Source organism: Rhinopithecus roxellana, chromosome 18, assembly GCF_007565055.1.
Source record: "Rhinopithecus roxellana isolate Shanxi Qingling chromosome 18, ASM756505v1, whole genome shotgun sequence".
Lineage (NCBI taxonomy): Eukaryota > Metazoa > Chordata > Mammalia > Primates > Cercopithecidae > Rhinopithecus > Rhinopithecus roxellana.
The window spans coordinates 13,025,814-13,045,715 of NC_044566.1; the positions used below are offsets into that span (position 1 = coordinate 13,025,814).

Consider the following 19,902-nt stretch of genomic DNA (forward strand, 5'->3'; position numbering starts at 1 on the left):
TCAAACTCCTGACCTCAGGTGATTCACCCATCTCGGCCTCCCAAATTGCTGGGATTACAGGCATGAGCCACAGCGCCCAGCCAAACTTCTGCTGACTTTATTTTTAGGAGGCTGTTTCAACTAAGAACCTATGAGGGAAAGAAGATAAATTATATTTTCTCCCCTAGAAAACACAGAATCACTCTTAGAGTTGTGTGTGTGTGACTGCGTGCATATGTCTGTGTGTGTGCTGTGAAATATGCCCATTTAGTAGTTTTTATAACCATAATCATTTTTCTTAGTGTTAAATGACTCTTTTGGGAATTAATATCTCTAGTAGTAAAAAAAATTCCTTTAATTTCACAAATATGTCATTTTCTGCTAACTTTAAGTAAAATAAAATTTAGTAATTTCTATTTTAAGAAGCGTGTGTGAATAATCTCCCTTTCATCTCTGTATTACTCTAGCTGCCTATGTCTTTAAAAATAAATAAATAAAAATTAAAAATTAAAAACAAGGTCTCACACTGTTGCTCAGGCTGGAGTGCAGTGGTGCGATCATGGCTCACTGCAGCTGTGACTTCCTGGGCTCAAGTGATCCTCCCACCTCAGCATCCCAGGTAGCTGGGACTACAGGTGCGTGCCACCATGCTCAGCTAATTTTTGCATTTTTTGTAGAGATGGTGTCTCATTATGTTGCCCAGGCTGGTCTTGAACTCCTGAGCTCAAGCGATCCTGAAACCTTGGCCTCCCAAAGTGCTGGGATTACAGGGATAAGCTACCACTATCTACGTCTTCATCCATCTTTTCATTGGTATACATTGTCAACTAAAGAATGAGGCAGTTCATAAATCTGGAAAGGAGAACTTTATTTCTCAGAAAGGGTTGCAGCCTGCAGGTGGCCATTCTGACAGACTGTGAAGTACAGCCTCCTGCCAGAAGCCAGAAACAGACACTTCAAGGGAGGGGCAAAGGGAACAGGAATGTATGCTGGACAGTGTGGCCAAATATACATATTCAATAAGCTATAGGAGGAGTCATGAATATTTATGAAAGGAGAAACACTGAGCATCATGCCCCTTCATCGGTTCCGTGAACAAAAAAATGGCCAGGATGGCATGATCTGAAGGTGGGGTTTTTGGCGCTCTGATGTCAAAATGTGAAGCAGAGGAGGTGAAAACCCTACTGGATCTCTTACCAGGTCAAAAAAGAAAAGGCAGCATCCCCATTGGTTGACATCAGTGGTGGAGTTTTTTTTTTTTTTTTTTTTTTTTTGAGACGGAGTCTGGCTCTGTCGCCCAGGCTGGAGTGCGGTGGCCAGATCTCAGCTCACTGCAAGCTCCGCCTCCCAGGTTCACACCATTCTCCTGCCTCCGCCTCCCAAGTAGCTGGGACTACAGGCGCCTGCCTCGTCGCCCGGCTAGTTTTTTGTATTCTTTAGTAGAGACGGGGTTTCACCGTGTTAGCCAGGATGGTCTCGATCTCCTGACCTCGTGATCCGCCCGTCTCGGCCTCCCAAAGGGCTGGGATTACAGGCTTGAGCCACTGCGCCCGGCCAGTGGTGGAATCTTTTGAAAGAGCTGGTTTCTTCTAAGTGCATAGGAAAGAAAGAAAGGTTAATCATAGTTAGTGAGGGAGGGCATATAAGGAGGTGTGCCTGATGCCCACCCTATCTGCCCAGGCTGGATTGCAGTGGCATAATCATGGCTCACTGCAGACCTGACCTCTCAGGCTCAAGTGATCTTCCCACCTCAGTCTCCCAAACAGCTGGGATACAGGTGTGCACCACCAAGCCCAGCTAATTTTTTTTTTTTTTTTTTTGAGACAGAGTCTTGCTGTTGCCTGGCTGGAGTGCAGTGATATGATCTCCGCTCACTGCAACCTCCACCTCCCAGGTTCAAGCAATTCTCCTGCCTCAGCCTCCCGAGTAGCTGGGACTACAGGCGTGTGCCACCACACCTGACTAATTTTTGTATTTTTAGTAGAGATGGGGTTTCACCGTGTTGGCCAGGATGGTCTCGATCTCTTGACGTCGTGATCCACCCTCCTCAGCCTCCCAAAGTGCTGAGATTACAGGCGTGAGCCACCACACCCAGTCAGCCCAGCTAATTTTTAAATTTTTTTTGTGAAGATGAGGTCTCACTATGTTTTCCAGGCTGGTCTTGAATTCCTGGCTTCAAGAGATCCTCCTGCCTTGGCCTCTGAAAATGCTGGAATTCCAGGTGTAAGTCACCATGCCCAGCCAAGAACTTAGTTTTCAAAGTTACTCTGGGGTCCACTTGGCCAAGATGGAGTCCGTTCAGTTATTTGAAGGGGGTTGGGTTTTTTTTTTTTTTTTTTGAGACAAGGTCTCACTCTGTTGTCCAGGCTGGAATGCAGTGGTGCTGGAGTGCAGTGGTGTGATCATGGCTCACTGCAGTCTCAAACCTCCTGGGCTCAAGTGATCTTCCCACCTCAGCCTCACAAGAAGTGGGGACTAGAGGTGTGCACCACCATACCCAGTTAATTTTTTTTTGAAGTAAAATTTGTATTATTTTAATTATTTTTATGTACAAAAAACTCAACAGTGTACATTTAACCCAGTTTAGTGGCAAGTTCTTTAGCCTTTGCCTTTTCAAGCTTGGTGATGCAAGCCACAGACTTGGGACCAAGGACATTGCCGCCCCAGTGATGGCGGATCTCAGCATGTCTGTCCTTGTAATTGGTCCACCAGCTTAGCCAAAGCGCCTTTGTCTTCTGAGTTCACCTGTGTGAAGACAACAGTAGAGCAGGCCTTCCGGTGGACTAGACCGCCCAGTCTTGCCTTCCCCTTGATAATGCAGTCAGGGACCCTCATTTTACAACACAGGGCAGGCAAGAAGACAACCAGCTGGAAGAAAGCATTAGCTGAAGAGTGTATTTTGACCAAAAGCAGTAAATTTCAAAGTTAATACCCAGCTAATTAAAAAAAAAAATTTAGTAGAGATAAGGTCTCACTATGTTGCCTAGGCTGGTCTCCAACTCCTGAGCTCAAGAGATCCTTCCACTTCAACCTTTCAAATTGCTAGCCTTATAGGCATGAGGCACTAGGCCCAGCCAGGGTTTAGGGTTTTGTTTTTACTTTAAAGTTTTGACACCTGTCCAGTAACACAGGCTAAGGATCAGGTGCAGCTGCCCCACCGCTAGTGGGTCAACACCAAGGCTGCCTGGCTGGTCTCAAGAATGAATCTGGTATCTTAGGAGGGGCAGAAGAACAAAATAAAAAACAAACTGAGGGGCTCATAGACAGGATAATAGACAGCGAGAGAGTACAAACAGAAGCGTTCCTCACTTGTGTGGGCTAGGTGCCACAGTACAAAGTGAAGGGTGCCTCCGCATGTGTTTATGGTTGGCTAACAATCACTTTACTCTCTCTCTCTGGAATGGACTGTGCCTGCACATCCTTCTAGATTAAACAGGCATAAACTAAAGGATGATGGGTTAAAAAAATGCTTTAAAGTTATAATCACCAGGGAAAGAATTCCATAACCATCCATTGGTTAATGGATGGTATATTATTGCATTGAATCTCTTGGTATCAGAAAACTGGGTGGGATTTAAGATGTGACCCCATATTATGAAGAACCTGACTGCATTTTTGGTGTTCTACCACTGAAAACTTTCAAGCTCCACTTCCACGATTCCCCCTTGCCCACAGGTGAGTGAGCCGATAGAAGGCCCATGCACTCCTTCTCTTGGCACTGTAGGGGGAAGTTCAAGCCACACAAAGCCTGGGTCCTTGTGCAGGAATGCTCACCCAGGTTCCACCCCTAACTGCAGTAATCCCAGGGCCACTTGCTTTTGCTTTGTCAAAGCCATTTTTGGACTGGCTGAGGCACCTGATCTGCTCTCTTCAAAAGCTTCAAAATGTGAGTAATGCATTTCTTTTTCCTTTTTTGTTTTTAGCTTTGTTTGTTTGTTTTTTTCAAACAGTTTCACTCTGTCACCAGGCTGGAATGCAGTGGCATGATCATGGCCCACTGCACCCTTGACCTCATGGGCTCAAGCAATCCTCCCACCTCAGCCTCCCAAAGTTGCTGGGATTACAGGCATGAGCCACCACATCCCACCATCAAAAAACTTCTCAGTCTGGTGTCAAAATATGTAATGAACCTGGATTCACATAAACAGGTGGACATAAAAAGTAAAAAGAATTTTCACTGCTTTATAAGCTCTAAGACACAAATTGGGAAAAGAAAAAAAAAACTCTTATATTGGGAATGCCAATTCTTTTAAATTATGAGGCTAAGACAGACATGAAGTGAAACACAAATCACATTCCACTTTCCTCTTGAACTATGTATTCATCTCTTGAAACTACTTGCTATTGGCTGGGAGCAGTGGCTCACGCCTGTAATCCCAACACTTTGGGAGGCCGAGGTGGGTGGATCACGAGGGTAGGAGATGGAGACCATCCTGATTAACACAGTGAAACCCCATCTGCACTAAAAAATACAAAAAGAAATTAGCCAGGCATGGTGGTGGGCGCCTGTAGTCCCAGCTACCTGGGAGGCTGAGGCAGGAGAATGGCGTGAACCCGGGAGGCGGAGCTTGCAGTAAGCCGAGATCACACCACTGCACTCCAGCCTGGGGGACAGAGCAAGACTCCATCAAAAAAAAGGAAAGGGAAAGGGAAAGGGAAAGGGAAAGGGAAAGGGAAAGGGAAAGGAAAGGAGGAAGGAAGCTACTTGCTCTTGCAACAAGTAGCAATAAATTAACCTAACGATGTCACACAGGACACTATAACCCATACCCTATAGTTTAACAGTGTATAGCTAATCACTAATCAATGTTAATTTTGTAAGCCAGTGAGAATTCCTGACAACTTTGTATCAGCCCACCACCTGCCCCCACCTTTTTACTTTCAAAAATCCACTTATGGCTGGTTATGGTGGCTTCCACCTGTAATCCCAGGCTGAAGCAGGAGGATAGTTTGAGGCCAGGAGTTTGAGGCCAGCAAAATAGGGAGACTCTATCTCTACAAAATATTAAAAAATTAGCCAGGCATGGTGGCACACACCTATGGTCCCAGCTACATGGGAGACTGAAGCAGGAGAATCACTTGAGCCCAGGAGGTTTGAGACTGCAGTGAGCCATGATCACACCATTGCACTCCAGCCTGGACAACAGAGCAAGACCTTGTCTCAAAAAAAAAAAAAAAAAAAAAAAAATCCACTTTTTAGTGCTGCTAATTGGAGTGCATATTCAGGACAACTTGAATCTATGCTCCCAGGCTGCAATCCTCAAGCCTGGCCCAAATAACCTCTCTACTTACATTAATTTTGCCTCAGCTTCTTTCTTTTAAGTGAACATAATTATCAAGAAGAGATGACTAGAATGCAGCCCAGGAGCTGGTACTGGGGGAGGCTGTCAGATTATTGAACTGGGGAGGCTGTCAGATTATTGAACTGCACATTTGTTACTTTCCCTATCCAGCATCCCCTCTCTTTCTATCTCTCTGTCTCTGTCTCTCTGTCTCTTTCTCTCTGTGTTTAAGTAATAGCACATTGATTTTGGTTTCCAGAACTACCCCTTCCCCACTGTCAGTCTACATGACTGGGGTAAAGCTGATTCCACCCCTGGTAATTATGGCAGGCATGTAACCTAGGCTTAGCCAGAGTGATGCAAGATTTTTCTCAGTCATTTTGCCAGCCAGGGTCCTCCAGCTGGTGCAACTGCCACCTGGGTCTTGCTCAGGCATGCTGCCTGCTGCAGGAGGTGCCCTGCCTACTCGGTCTACCTGGGCCAAGTCTAGCTTGTGCATTGGCTTAGCCCATGGCCGGGCCAGGTGTGCCCCAGCTCTCCTGTGTTATAGCATGTACATGCATTCAGCGGTTCCTAAGCTCCTGTCCCATGTCCAAGAAGAATGAGAATACACTGACAATTGAAGGGTGAGGAGGGTGGAGAAGAACTTTATTGAGCAATGGAATAGCTCTCAGTGGAGAAGGGATGCAGAGGTGGTCTCCCACACAACCCCCACCCCGTCAGTTGGTTTCTCTCTCAGTGGGGCTGAGTCTGGGGCTTTTATGTGCTCAGAATAGGGAAGTGCATGCTGATTGGCTTGTAAGTATGCAAAGAAAGGCTAAAGCAAAGGCACCCCTCAAAGGTGGGTATGGCAGTGTAGAAAACCAATTAGGAAAGGGTAGGTATATGTAAAATTGGTGAAGGGTGGGGAATCAATCAGAGGAAAGCATGTCAAATGGGAAAACAGGTTCTCAATCTGGTCCATGGATTTGACTTGTAGCTTGGTTTTCAGGTTTTAAACTGTCTTCAGGATGAAGGTGGGGTTTCTCCAGGGACCTGCCCCTATCTGCCTAGGCATTTGTCTGCCTACTGCTGCTATAAAGAGCACTGCATCTCTCTGACCACAGGGCTTTTTTTTTTTCTTCAGAGCTGCATGATGCTTGCTGAGTCAATGAGTATAACACATGGAAGTTTTTTGGAACTAAGATTTCTTTCAGTGGAAATTTCTTTCAGTGGAGGCTGCTAAACCGGTGGCCATCTATGCCTTCTAGTGTCCATCTTTGCCACCACCATGGGAGAACCTACATGAGAATAAATCAATACAAAGGAAGGTGAAGCTGAGAGAGGGAGAAAGTGCTTGACTGTATAATTTCAGCACCTAGATACAGTCATTCCTGAAGCTTTCACCCCTGGACATTTCACATATGTGAGCCAATAAATTCCTTTTGTTTCCCTTAAAACAGTTTGATTTGGATTTTGGTTCATTGTTATTTTCTTTTTTTTTTTTTTTTTGAGATGGAGTCTGGCTCTGTCGCCCAGGCTGGAGTGCAGTGGCCGGATCTCAGCTCACTGCAAGCTCCGCCTCCGGGCTTACGCCATTCTCCTGCCTCAGCCTCCCGAGTAGCTGGCACTACAGGCGCCTGCCACCTCGCCCAGCTAGTTTTTTGTATTTTTTAGTAGAGACAGGGGTTTCACCGTGTTAGCCAGGATGGTCTCAATCTCCTGACCTCGTGATCTGCCCGTCTCGGCCTCCCAAAGTGCTGGGATTACAGGCTTGAGCCACCGCACCCGGCCTCATTGTTATTTTCAAAAGAGCCTTGACTAATAGTTGCTTCAGTGGAAATATTGATCCCTGGGTCTTCTTGGTGAGAAAATAAATCATGTTGTTATATATCTAACATGGCAAATATTTGAATCATTCAAAACTCTTTCAATTGCAAGAGAGAAACCTGACTCAATTGGTTTCAGCACAAAATTATATCTTAACATTTTTAGACTACTTGCTTGCTGACTCTAAGGTCACTGATTGTGCCTGGACAATTTCGTTCTTTTCTGTTACCCTAAAGGGATTAAATAAAAGGGTTCATGCCTATAATCCCAGCACTTTGGGAGGCTGAGGTAGGAGGACTGCTTGAGCCCAGGAATTCAAAGCTGGAACGAGCTGTGATAATGCCCCTGCACTCCAGCCTCAGTAGAGCTAAAATTATTGTCTAATTGAACACCTTTTTAAGAAATATAAAAAGAGGGCCAGGTGCTATGGCTCATGCCTGTAATCCCAGCACTTTGGGATGCCGAGGTAGGCAGATCAATTGAGGTCAGGAGTTCGAGACCAGCCTAGCCAACATGGCAAAACCCCATCTCTATTTAAAATACAAAAATTAGCCAGGAGTGGTGGTGTGTGCCTGTAGTACCAGCTACTCAGGAGGCTGAAGCATGAGAACCACTTGAACCCGGGAGGCAGAGGTTGCAGTGAGCTGAGATTATGCCACTGTACTCCAGCCTGGGCAACAGAGTGAGACTCTGTGTCAAAAAAAAAAAAAGGCCAGGCATGGTGGCTCCCTATTTTGCTGTCCTCAAACTCCTGGCCTCAAACAATCCTCCTACCACAGCCTCCCAAAGTACTGGGATTACAGGCGGAAGCCACCATAACCAGCCAAAAGTGACATCTGTGATGCCAGCACATGGGAGGCCGAGGCGGGCAGATAACCTGAGGTCAGGAGTTCAAGATCAGCCTGGTCAACATGGTGAAATCCTGTCTCTACTGAAAACACAAAAATTAGCCAGTTGTGGTGGTACGCGTCTATAATCCCAGCTGAGGCAGGAGAATCACTTGAACCTGGGAGGCAGAGACTGAAGTAAGCCAAGATCATGCCACTGCACTCCAGCCTGGGCAACAAAGTGAAACTCCATCTCAAAAAAGAAATAAACAACAACAACAACAAAACCCCAAATAACAACAACAACAAAACCACGTCATTTTCCTGCATTGGTATTCTTTCTGTCTGACACTCTAGGAGCTTTTCTTTTTTTTTTAATTAATTAAAGCTTAATTTGCCTGCAGAAGCCAGAGAAGTTTCTCACTGGTTAAAAAATAATTATGTGTATGGAAGTTTAAAAAGACACTTATGTGACCAGGCATGGTGGCTCATGTAATTCCATTGCTTTGGGCGACCAAGGTAGGAGGATCACCTGAGGTCAGGAATTTGAGACAAGTCTGGGCAACATAGTGAGATCCCTGTCTACAACGACAACAACAAAGACACTTATGCAATGGTGTTGCTGTTCAGTGATACTGTCTCCACTAAATCTGTGGTCTGTATATGAGTGCATATGAGATGGATTTCTGCATACCTCAAACAACATAGAAACATGGCACAGAAGATGGGAAAACATAATAGAGAATGTTGTTGGTGTATACTGAATCATAAAAGAATTTCAGAAAGAGTGGCACTTCATAGAAAATGAATGTGAACATATTCTCCAAGAAGAACCATGTTCTAAAAGGGGAAAAAAGCAGCTGTTTATCCTGATGCAAGTCTTCAAATAATCATAAAATTGGCCAGCTCTTATAGACTATCTCCATGCAATTGCCCATGATCTATCCCTGTAATACACTGTAATTCCACTTACTCAGGAGGCAGGAGGACTGCTTGAGGATCAGCCTGGGCAACATAGTGAGACTTCATTTCTAACAACAACAACAATAAAAAAGAATTAAATTAAAAGAGAAGGAAAAGTGAAGAGAGCCTAAGGGACCAATGGGACATTATCAAGTGAACCAATTTATGCATTGTGGGAGTCCAGGAATGAGGAAAGAAACAGAAAGGGGCACAGAGACTATTTAAATAAATAATGGCCCAAACTTCTCAAATTTGATGAAATGTGTGAATATAAAAATCCAAGAAGTTCAACAAATTCCAATTAAGATGAACTCAAAAGAGATTCACAACAAGGCACATTATAGTCAAACTTTTGAAAGACAAAGACACAGAGGGTATATTTAAAGCAGCAAGAGAGAAGCAACTCATCTGACAAGGGATCCATAATTAGATTATGTGTAGATTTCTCATCAGAGACTTTAGAGGCCAGAAGGCACATGGCTGATATATTCAAATTGCTAAAAGGAAAAACCATCAATCATATGTCCTATGTCGAGCAAGACTGTGCTTCAAAAATTAGGGACAAATTGAGACATTTCAAGATAAACAAAAGTTAAAGAAGTTTATTACCACTAGACAAGCCCTGAAAGAAATGCTCAAGGGAGTTTCACAGGCTGAAATAAAAGAACACTAGGCTAGTCACTGCAGCTCATACTTGTATTCCCAGCACTTTGGGAGGCCAAGGCAGGTGGATAACTTGAGGTCAGGAGTTCAAGAACAGCCTGGCCAATATGGTGAAACCCCATCTCTACTACAAATACAAAAATTAGCCAGGTGTGGTGGCATATGCCTGTAATTCTAGCTACTCAGGAGGCTGAGGCACAAGAATCGCTTGAACCCTGGGGGTGGAGGTTGCAGTGAGCCAAGATTGAGCCACTGCACTCCAGCCTGGGTGACACAGCGAGATTTTCTCAGAAAAACAAGACAAAAATAAATTTAGAAAAAGAAGACATAAAAGAGCACTAGACAGTAAGTAGAAGCTACGTGAAGAAATAAAGATCTCAATAAAGATAAATAATCAGGTAATTATAAAACCTTGTATTGTAACAATAGTTTCCTTCCTTCCTTCCTTCCTTCCTTCCTTCCTTCCTTCCTTCCTTCCTTCCTTCCTTCCTTCCTTCTTTCTCCTTCCTTCCTTCCTTCCTTCCTTCCTTCCTTCCTTCCTTCCTTCCTTCCTTCCTTCCTTCCTTCCTTCCTTCCTTCCTTCCTTCCTTCCTTCCTTCTTTCTTTCTTTCTTTCTTTCTTTCTTTCTTTCTTTCTTTCTTTCTTTCTTTCTTTCTTTCTTTCTTTCTTTCTTTCTTTCTAGATGGAGTTTCACTCTTGTTGCAAAGGCTGGAGTGCGATGGCACAATCATGGCTCACCGCAACCTCTGTCTCCCAGGTTCAAGTGATTCTCCTACCTCAGCCTCCCAAGTGGCTGGGAATTACAGGCATGTGCCACCACACCCACCTAATTTTTTGCATTTGTAGTAGAGATGGAGTTTCTCCACATGGGTCAGGCTGGTCTCGAACTCCTGACCTCAGGTGATCTGCCTGCCTCGGCCTCCCAAAGTGCTGGGATTACAGGTGTGATCCATTTTAGCAAGTCTCTAAAGATAAATAAAAAATAAAATCTACCACCAAAGAAAAGCTCTGGACATAATTGCTTCACTGACAAATTCTACCAAACATTTAAAGAACACCAATTCTTTTCAACCTTTTCCAAAAAAATTAAAGAGAAGGGAAAATTTCCTAACTCATTTTGAGGCTAGCATTACCCTAATATGAAGCCAGACAAAGACATTATAAGAAAACTACACCCCCAAATCACTTATTAACATTAATGCAAAAATTCTCAACAAAATGGTAGGGAAACAAGTTGAATACCTTATTAACAGGGTAATGCACTATGACCAAATGGAATTTATTCCTGGAATGCAAGGATGGTTTAACACACACAAATCAATAAATTTAATATACCACATTAACCTACTTGCACCTACTTGCTGCAAAACAAGTAAGAGGCCCAGGGAAGATGTCCCTTTAGATTCCATATGAATTTTAGGGTTGGCTTTTCTATTTCTGCAAAACAAAAAAGTCAGTGGGATTTTGCCAGGGATTGCACTGAATGTGTAGATCACTGTAAGGGTGGTAATAACACTTAAGTTTAAGATTAAAGACATTCTTATTAAGGGTTTAGCTCATTGACTGGTACATAACAAGTGCTGTGTATGGTAGCTTTTATTTTCATCTCCAGAACATATACCTTGCTAAATACAATATACATTGACTATGCTTTAAGCATGGATCATATGACCTGAAAATTGGAGAATTTACGTGCAGAGTATTGCTTTCTTCCAAAAATGGCTGAATCCTATTACTACGTAATGAGCAGTTCCCATGTGTCTGGTCACTGGGGACCTCCAAACATGACTTGCACAAGACCCCTTGCCTCGGTCGGAGACCTCAAAGGGTCACGGAGGTGGGTGTGGCCCGGGCGGGAACCCTGAGGCTCGGGGAAGCTCCCCCAGGCTCGCACCCAGGGCCCCGCCCCGCCTCGGCTCCAGACGCCGCCAGGGGGCGCGCCCCGCCCACCGGCAGCAGGGGGCTGGCGGCTGGGCTCTGGGGCTCTGGGGCTCTGCGCACTGACTTGGGGCCGGACGCTGGGAAGCGGGGATTTGCCGGCCGAGGCCGGGACTTAGGGTCCCCTCCCGGGCGAGTCGCGGGGCGGGGGCGGGAAGGGGCGCCGCGCGGAGGAAGTGCCCTTTTGGCCGCAGCCAGAGCCGCGCCGCGGGTGCCGTGATGTCGTCCCAGCCGGGGCTCGAGGATGAGGGGGCGGGGGACGCGTGGCGGCCGCAGGAGCCGCCGGATCAGGAGCTGCAGCGGGCCGGGAGCAGAAGCGGCGGTGGCACGGCGCGCAGCATCTGCAGCAGCTCAAGCACCTGGAGTCCTTGTGAGTCTCTAGCCGCCGTCCGAGCCGCAGTCCCCGCGCCGCCCATCTTCAAAATTAGGGACAAATTCGGAACAGGGGCGCCGGGCGCCGTGGTGGGCGCTGGGCCGGGTCTTTCAAGCCCCCAGGAGCAGGCAGGGGTGCGGGCCTGTGAGGAACCTGGTGTCTGAGACGGGACTTCTAGTCCTCACTGGGTGGGGAGCGAGGCCCGCCGGGCCACGGAGGGGCCCTGGAGGCCGCGGCGCAGGTGGGCTGGGGCCTCGGCCCGGGGAGGCGGCAGCGGCTTGCGCTCCTCGCCCCCGCTTTGGTGTGGGCGTCGCCTCTTTTGGGGGAGCCAAGAGTTGTTGGCGCTCGCTGGGCATTTGTGGACCGAACAGGCAAGTTCAGCCCAGCACGCTGCCCCCACGCTCCACCCGAGTTCCCTGAGCCACTGTGACGTGGAGAAACCCCGTTCTTTTCATCCTCTGCTGTGGAGAAGGGAGGAGGACACGGGTCCTGCAGTGTTGGTGTGGCGAGGCCGGGAAGAAGAGAGAATGGGCGGCGGGGACTGACCACGGCGATGCCAGGTAGAACAAAGGCGGAATTGTTCTCTCCAGGTTGGAGGGATTTTTTTTTTTTTTTTTTAAACCGGGGTCCTGGGTGGGCATTCAGGGAGCCACCACCACCAATTCCGCTCGGCACCACGCGGAATTGGGGCCCTGACTTGGGAGGCCCTGCGCTCCCCTGGCTCCAGTTCAAGGAGGGTCCAGATGACCCGGGAGAGTGTGGTGTCAAGAAGATTCAAATGTAAAGGAGGGAAATATGGCTTCCCTCTACCCTTCTAGGTTCTTTAGCTGGGCCACAGATTAAATTGTCGTAAGACAATTAACAGGAGAAAAACTCTTTTTTTTTTTTTTTTTTGAGACGGAGTTTCGCTCTGTCGCCCAGGCTGGAGTGCAGTGGCCGGATCTCGGCTCACTGCAAGCTCCGCCTCCTGGGTTTACGCCATTCTCCTGCCTCAGCCTCCCGAGTAGCTGGGACGACAGGCGCCCGCCACCTCGCCCGGCTAGTTTTTTGTATTTTTTAGTAGAGACGGGGAGAAAAACTCTTTTCACATACCCATGCACTGGAGGGCCACAAAATGGGAGACTGAAAGAAGGGCGTGGGCCTTTTGGGGCGTGGTGGAGACAAATTATGGAAAGGTCAAAATGTATGATGAATAAAGGTTGCTTTCTAAGGCTCTCAGGTGATGAAAGCTGTCTCCAGGCAGCTGTATGTCTGATACAGATACGTTTACTGATGGAAATTTCCTTTAAAGATGTAAATTTCTCTTTACAAAAGGGGAGCAGTTGGCAGGCGAGGTGAAGTTTTCCTGTGTTGACTGGTTCTCAAGTTTCTTTTAGCTCAGAGTCATCAGTATGTCGGGGTGGCATATTTTGGTGCCAATTAATTTGAACTTTTTCATATATTTGGTAATGATATATGACATGCTGTAACGCATATAAACATAGACATACAAACAGCAGATCTTTTATCTTTTATAAAATTCTTCACTAGCCAGTTTTCTAATAGTCTATGCCCACTTTAGATGATCGTCTAAAGTGATCATCCACTAAGATCGTCCACTTAGTGATCGTCCACTTTGGACGATCGGTCTCTTGATTATCTGTTCCACTACCCTAAGTAATTAGTAACTAGGCAACCCTAAGTTTGCACTTTCAAAAGCCTATTAAACAAAATAACAAATAAAAAAAACTAATAACAAAATAAAGAAATTTACATCTAAAAGACACAGAACTTGTACCTAAACAGAATTATTTGCTGAGACAAAGAAAGGCATAGGTTAAAAACTGGTTAAGATAAAATTACCAGGAAAAGTATTTTAAACAGAGGTACCGTACCGTTTGTTATGTAAACTTTAAGCCAATGTCTTCCCCATCCTGAAATTTTCTAGTGGTTTAGGTCCACCGAGGGAGATGCCCTTACAAATGGAGCTTTTTTTTTAATAGATGTAGATTTCTTTTTTTTTTTCTTTTTCGTTCTTTTTTTTTTTTTTTTTTTTTTGAGAGGGTGTCTTTCCGTTACCCAGGCTGGAGTACAGTGACACGATCTTGACTCACTGAAACCTCTGCCTCCCAGGTGCAAATGATTCTCCTGCCTCAGACTCCCAAGTAGCTGGGGTTACAGGTGTGTGCCACCACACCCAGCTAATTTTTTTGTATTTTTAGTAGAGATAGGGTTTCACCATGTTGGCCAGGCTGACCTCGAACTCCTGACCTCAGGTGATCCACCCACGTTGGTCTCCCAAAGTGCTGGGATTACAGGCTTGAGCCACCGTGCCCGGCCATAGATTTCTTTTATAAAGAGCTTCAGGCCGGGCGCCTGTGGTTCACGCCGTTAATCCCAGCACTTTGGGAGGCTGAGGTGGGCAGATCACTTGAGGTCGGGAGCTCGAGACCAGCCTGGCCAACATGACAAAACCTTATCTCTACTAAAAATATAAAAATTAGACAGGCTTGGTGGCGCACACCTGTAATCCCAGCTACTGAGTAGGCTGAGGCACAAGAATCCCTTGAACCCAGAGGCAGGGGTTGCATTGATTCGAGATGCCGCTGCACTCCAGCCTGGGCGACAGAGCAAGACTTTTTGTTTTTGTTTGTTTCTGGAAAGAGTTTCAAAGTAGCCAGCTAAATGTCAGGAAGTTGCGTGTTGTCAACTGATTTAGTTTGATAGATTGTTTCCTCGTCCTTTTTTTTTTTTTTTTTTTTTTTTTTTTTCCCCCCGGAGGCAGTGTCTCCCTCTTTCGCCCAGGCTGGAGTGCAGTGGCGCTATCTCAGCTCACTGCAACTTCTGCCTCCCGGGTTCAAGAGATTATCTGCCGGGCGCGGTGGCTCACGCCTGTAATCCCAACACATTGGGAGGCCGAGGTGGGCGGATCACGAAGTCAGGATATCAAGACCATCCTGGCTAACATGGTGAAATCCCGTCTCTCTAAAAATACAAAAAATTAGCCGGGCATGGTGGCTGGCACCTGTAGTCCCAGCTACTCTGGACTGAGGCAGGAGAATAGCATGAACCCGGGAGGCAGAGCTTACAGTGAGCCGAGATGGCGTCACTGCACTCCAGCCTGGGAGACAGAGCGATACTCTGTCTCAAAAAAAAAAAAAAAGTTTCTTGTGCCTCAGCCTCCTGAGTAGCTGAGATTACAGGCGCCTGCTACCACACCCAGATAGTTTTTGTATTTTTATTTTTATTTATTTATTTATTTATTTTGAGACGGAGTCTCGCTCTGTCACCCAGGCTGGAGTGCTGTGGCCGGATCTCAGCTCACTGCAAGCTCCGCCTCCTGGGTTCACGCCATTCTCCTGCCTCAGCCTCCCAGGTAGCTGGGACTACAGGCACCGCCACCTCGCCCGGCTAGTTTTTTTGTAGTTTTTAGTAGAGACAGGGGTTTCACCGTGTTAGCCAGGATGGTCTCGATCTCCTGACCTCGCGATCCGCGCCCGTCTCGGCCTCCCAAAGTGCTAGGATTACAGGCTTCAGCCACCGCGCCCAGCCGGTTTTTGTATTTTTAGTAGAGAGAGCGTTTTGCCATGCTGGCCAGGCTTGTCTCAAACTCCTAGCCTCAAGTGATCTGCCTGTCTCAGCCTCCGAAAGTGCTGGTATTACAGACATGAGCCAGATAGATTGTTTCTTAATGAGATTACTGATTTCAGGATGGAGCCTCTTAATGAATAGGGCAGTGAAAGTAGTTGCAGTTTTCAGGGCCTAATATTTAAATATGTGAAAAGCAGGCAGAGCTGAAAGGCAGAACATTCAGATCTTTAAAAATCAAGGATTCTACTTTTACATTGAATCCCAGGTCCAAGAAGAGGGAAATACCCCCGAACCAGTGTGAATTCTTTCCACAGTTTTCCTCAATACAAGGACATTTCACAGAGGCTGGTGGATGACCTGACTTCAGTCCACTCTGCAATCAGCCCCCCTCCCACAAGAGTCTTCAGGTGTTCAGAGCACACCTTTTTAATCTAAACGGGGAAAGAAACAAGTTGCCTCCTTCAGTAATGACCATTCACTGCAACAGCTGTCAGCCACTTCTAGAACTGCAGCTTTTGCCAGTGACTTGCCAGCCATTGCACTTGCAAATGTCAAGTTCTCCCCTACAATGCAAAGTAATACCTCATACTCCAAAAGCCAAAGAGATCCAGAAACTCTGTGCAAAATAGAGCTGAGCCATAGACCTGAGAGAAGCCTACTCATGACTCTTAGATTCCATGAGAAAGACTGAAGACCCCAAAAAAAGTGGGCATGGCCCCTTTTTCCATGTCCTCAAGGGGTCTCAGGAGTGCCAGAAGTCTCCTATGTGTTACCAAAGATGGCAAAAGGGAGAAGGAGCAGAAGTGTAAGGAAATGGAAGAGTTAAGTACTAGGCCAGTTTGGGAGATTTTCAGCTTTCTAAAAGGCCAATGAAATTTTACATTTTTCTCAACCAAAATCATGCCAACAAGGCAGGAAGCAAACAGTGGCCTCCAACATTTTTTTAAGGGGGTTTCAGTTGACTGAAAAATATCAGGAATAGGATCGAAAAGAGAAAAAACAGAAAGGCCCTTTTTAGTTAAAAAAAAAAAAAAAATTATAGCCTGAATATCAGCCTTTAATTAAGCAGCTGACTGTGACCAGAGAGCTTTTTTTTTTGAGACGGAGTCTCACTTTGTCACCCAGGCTGGAGCGCAGTGGCACGATTTCGGCTCACTGCAACCTCCGCCTCCCAGGTTCAAGTGATTCTCCTGCCTCAGACTCCAGAATAGCTGGGATTACAGGCGTGTGCCACCACGGCCAGCTAATTTTTGTATTTTTAGTAGAGATGGCATTTCACCGTGTTGGTCAGGCTGGTCTTGAACTCCTGACCTCATGATCCACCTGCTTCAGCCTTCTAAAGTGCTGGGATTACAGGCGTGAGCCACTGCGCCTGGCCAACCACAGAGCTCTTTAAAAAAATTTTTTTGTGTCTCTTATGATCAGATTTCAGCCAAGACAAACAGAAAGGAGATCTCCCATTTAATTTGTCTGGTTCTAAACTCAGCTTTTCCCAATTGTGCAGAAAATTGAATTACTTTAGGCATTTCAAAAGACCCCCAATATTGGCCATCATAATTGGGGTCCTCTCGAGTCATGTGGGCCAATGTGTGCAAAGATGAAACTAAGCAGGTGTTGCACATAAAACCAGCTGGTGTCTCCGAGGGAGGCTGCCTCCTTGGGGAGTCCTCAGACCTGGATGATTTGTTACCCATAATTTAGAGACCTGAATCATTCATGACTCTGGGCAGTGTTTTGGGCCTAAATGTGCCGCTTGTGAGTATATCACTTCAGTGTGTCACCACTGAGTCAGGTCTCCTCTCTTACATGCCTCAGAAACTCTGAATCCCCGAGGGTCACAGAGGGCTCACAAATGCAGGATGACCAGCCTTTATGCGTACTCACTGGCAGAGTGAGAGGGTACAGATATTCTCACAGAGGAAACCCTGTAAGGCCACTGAATGTTATGGACAAAGTCCTGGCACCTCGCCAAGTCTCTAATTATTTAGAGTTCCCTAATGGGCCACAGGGAGCGAGTGCCTTTGAGTGCCTTTAATCTTCAGAGGGAAGTATTCACGCTCATAAATTAGGAAAAGGGACTCCAAGAGAGGTTGGTCCAGGGTGAAACAAGCACAATTTCCATAATGAAAGGTCACAATGCAACAAGACTTTGGCCCCACACCAAAGCAAATTAAACATCCTGATCCCCTAACTTAGGAAAGTCAGAGATAGGAGTTCATGCCGAGTGCCGCTTTCAGAGAGAAACACTGGGCAGTGGTGGAGGGAGGGACCTATTCTGCCAACTATGCCAGATATTTTGACCCAAAGGAAAAAACTGAAGCTAAATTAATTTAAGTATAGAGTTCATTTGGACCAAGTTTGAGGGCTGCCACCCAGGAGTGTATATTCTGGACAACTTAAATTGATACTCCCAGCTTGCAGTCCTCAAATTTGGCTCAAATAAACTTTCTACTGACATTAATTTTGCCTTCTGCTTTTTCTTTGGGTTGACATAAATGTGATGTTCACTCAGTCAACCGTTTGTTTCTGTCACAGGCACCTTTTGTTACCTATGCTATATGGGTCATGTAAGGAAAGGTCCTCGAGTTGAAATCCTTCATGATCAGAATTCTGGGAGATTGGATACAAAATGCATTTTTTTTGGTGGAGTCTGGCCTACTTTTTGGTGGCCCAAGAGGTGAATGACTTTTCACTTTAACAGGGCAATGGTTGCAGGATAGAGATCCTGTGTTGTGGGCATCCACATTACTGGGCATTTCAGCCCTTTCAAGTCACCAGGTGGTGCTCTTGGTCTCCCATGGAAGACAGATGTTTAAAGATCTTTCTCTAGCCTAACTGCAGGCAGGGTCTGGCCCTGCCCCGACGCTCAGTATATTTAGCTGTAGGATGCCACACAGTGGTTAATACCATGTGTTTATTTTGTAGCTCCTAGACAGCAGAGAGATTATAACCTACTTTTGCAAATAATAAGATGGAACCAGGCCGGGCGCAGTGGCTCAAGCCTGTAATCCCAGCACTTTGGGAGGCGGAGACGGGCGGATCATGAGGTCAGATCGAGACCATCCTGGCTAACACGGTGAAACCCCGTCTCTAGGCCGGGCGCGGTGGCTCAAGCCTGTAATCCCAGCACTTTGGGAGGCCGAGACGGGCGGATCACGAGGTCAGGAGATCGAGACCATCCTGGCTAACATGGTGAAACCCCGTCTCTACTAAAAAATACAAAAAACTAGCCGGGCGAGGTGGCGGGCACCTGTAGTCCCAGCTACTCGGGAGGCTGAGGCAGGAGAATGGCGTAAACCCGGGAGGCGGAGCTTGCAGTGAGCTGAGATCCGGCCACTGTACTCCAGCCTGGGCGACAGAGCGAGACTCCGTCTCAAAAAAATAAAAAAATAAAAAAAAAATAAAAACCCGTCTCTACTAAAAAATACAAAAAAATAGCCGGGCGAGGTGGCAGGCGTCTGTAGTCCCAGCTACTCGGGAGACTGAAGCAGGAGAATGGCGTGAACCCGGGAGGCGGAGCTTGCAGTGAGCCGAGATAGCACTACTGCACTCCAGCCTGGGCGACAGAGCGAGACTCCGTCTCAAAAAAAAAAAAAAAAAGATGGAACCTCACCAGCTAAGTAATATAGACCTACAAACTAGCAAAACCAGATGTTTACTTCTGCTATGGTTTGAATGTGTCTTTGAAGTTGATGTATTGGAGAGCTGGGCATAGTGGCTCATGCCTGTAATCCCAGCATTTTGAGAGTCCTGGGGTGAGCGGATTGCTTGAGCCCAAGAGTTTGAGACCAGCCTGGCCAACATATTAAGACCTCATCTCTCCAATAAAAATAAAGATTAGCTGGGTATGGTAATGTGCACCTGTAGTCCCAGCTACTCTGTAGGCTGAGGTAGAAGGATCACTTGAGCCTGAGAGGTTGAGGCAACAATGAACTGTGATCAGGCCTGCACTTCAGACTGGGCAACAAAGTGAAACTCTTGTCTCAAAAAGTTCATTTATTGAAATTTAATACCCAATGTAACAGTGTTGAGAGGACTTTTAAGATGTGATTATGTCAGGAGGGCTCTGCCCTTTTTTTTTGTTTGTTTGTTTTTTGAGATGAAGTCTCACTCTGTCGCCAGACTGGAGTGCAGTGGCGTGATCTTGGCTCACTGCAACTTCCACCTCCCCGGTTCAAGCGATTCTCCTGCCTCAGCCTCCTGAGTAGCTGGGACTACAGGCATACGCCACCATGCCCAGCTAATTTTTGTATTTTTAGTAGAGATAGGGTTTCACCATGTTGACCAGGATGGTCTCAATCTCTTGACCTAGAGAGCCACCCGCCTCAGCCTGCCAAAGTCATGGGATTACAGGTGTGAGCCCCCACACCCAGCCAGCTCTGCCCTTATAAATGGATAGGTGCTGTTATCTCAAGAGTGGATTAATTATTGCTGGAGTGGGTTTCTGATAAAAACATGAGTTTGCCCTCCACCACCACCCATGCTGTCTCTTGCTCTT

The 19,902-nt window shown here is 46.3% G+C and overlaps 1 protein-coding gene across 1 annotated transcript in view; it reads left to right on the plus strand.

Moving 5' to 3' along the window:
• The first annotated feature begins 11,504 nt into the window (after nucleotides 1-11,504).
• The window catches only part of LOC104678218 (RP9 pre-mRNA splicing factor), a 29,870-nt gene continuing 21,472 nt past the window's right edge, over nucleotides 11,505-19,902 (plus strand). Inside the window, 1 exon segment of the mRNA XM_030922215.1 lies at nucleotides 11,505-11,831. Within this exon segment, the coding sequence (XP_030778075.1) occupies nucleotides 11,681-11,831 (151 nt within the window). The 5' untranslated portion in view covers nucleotides 11,505-11,680.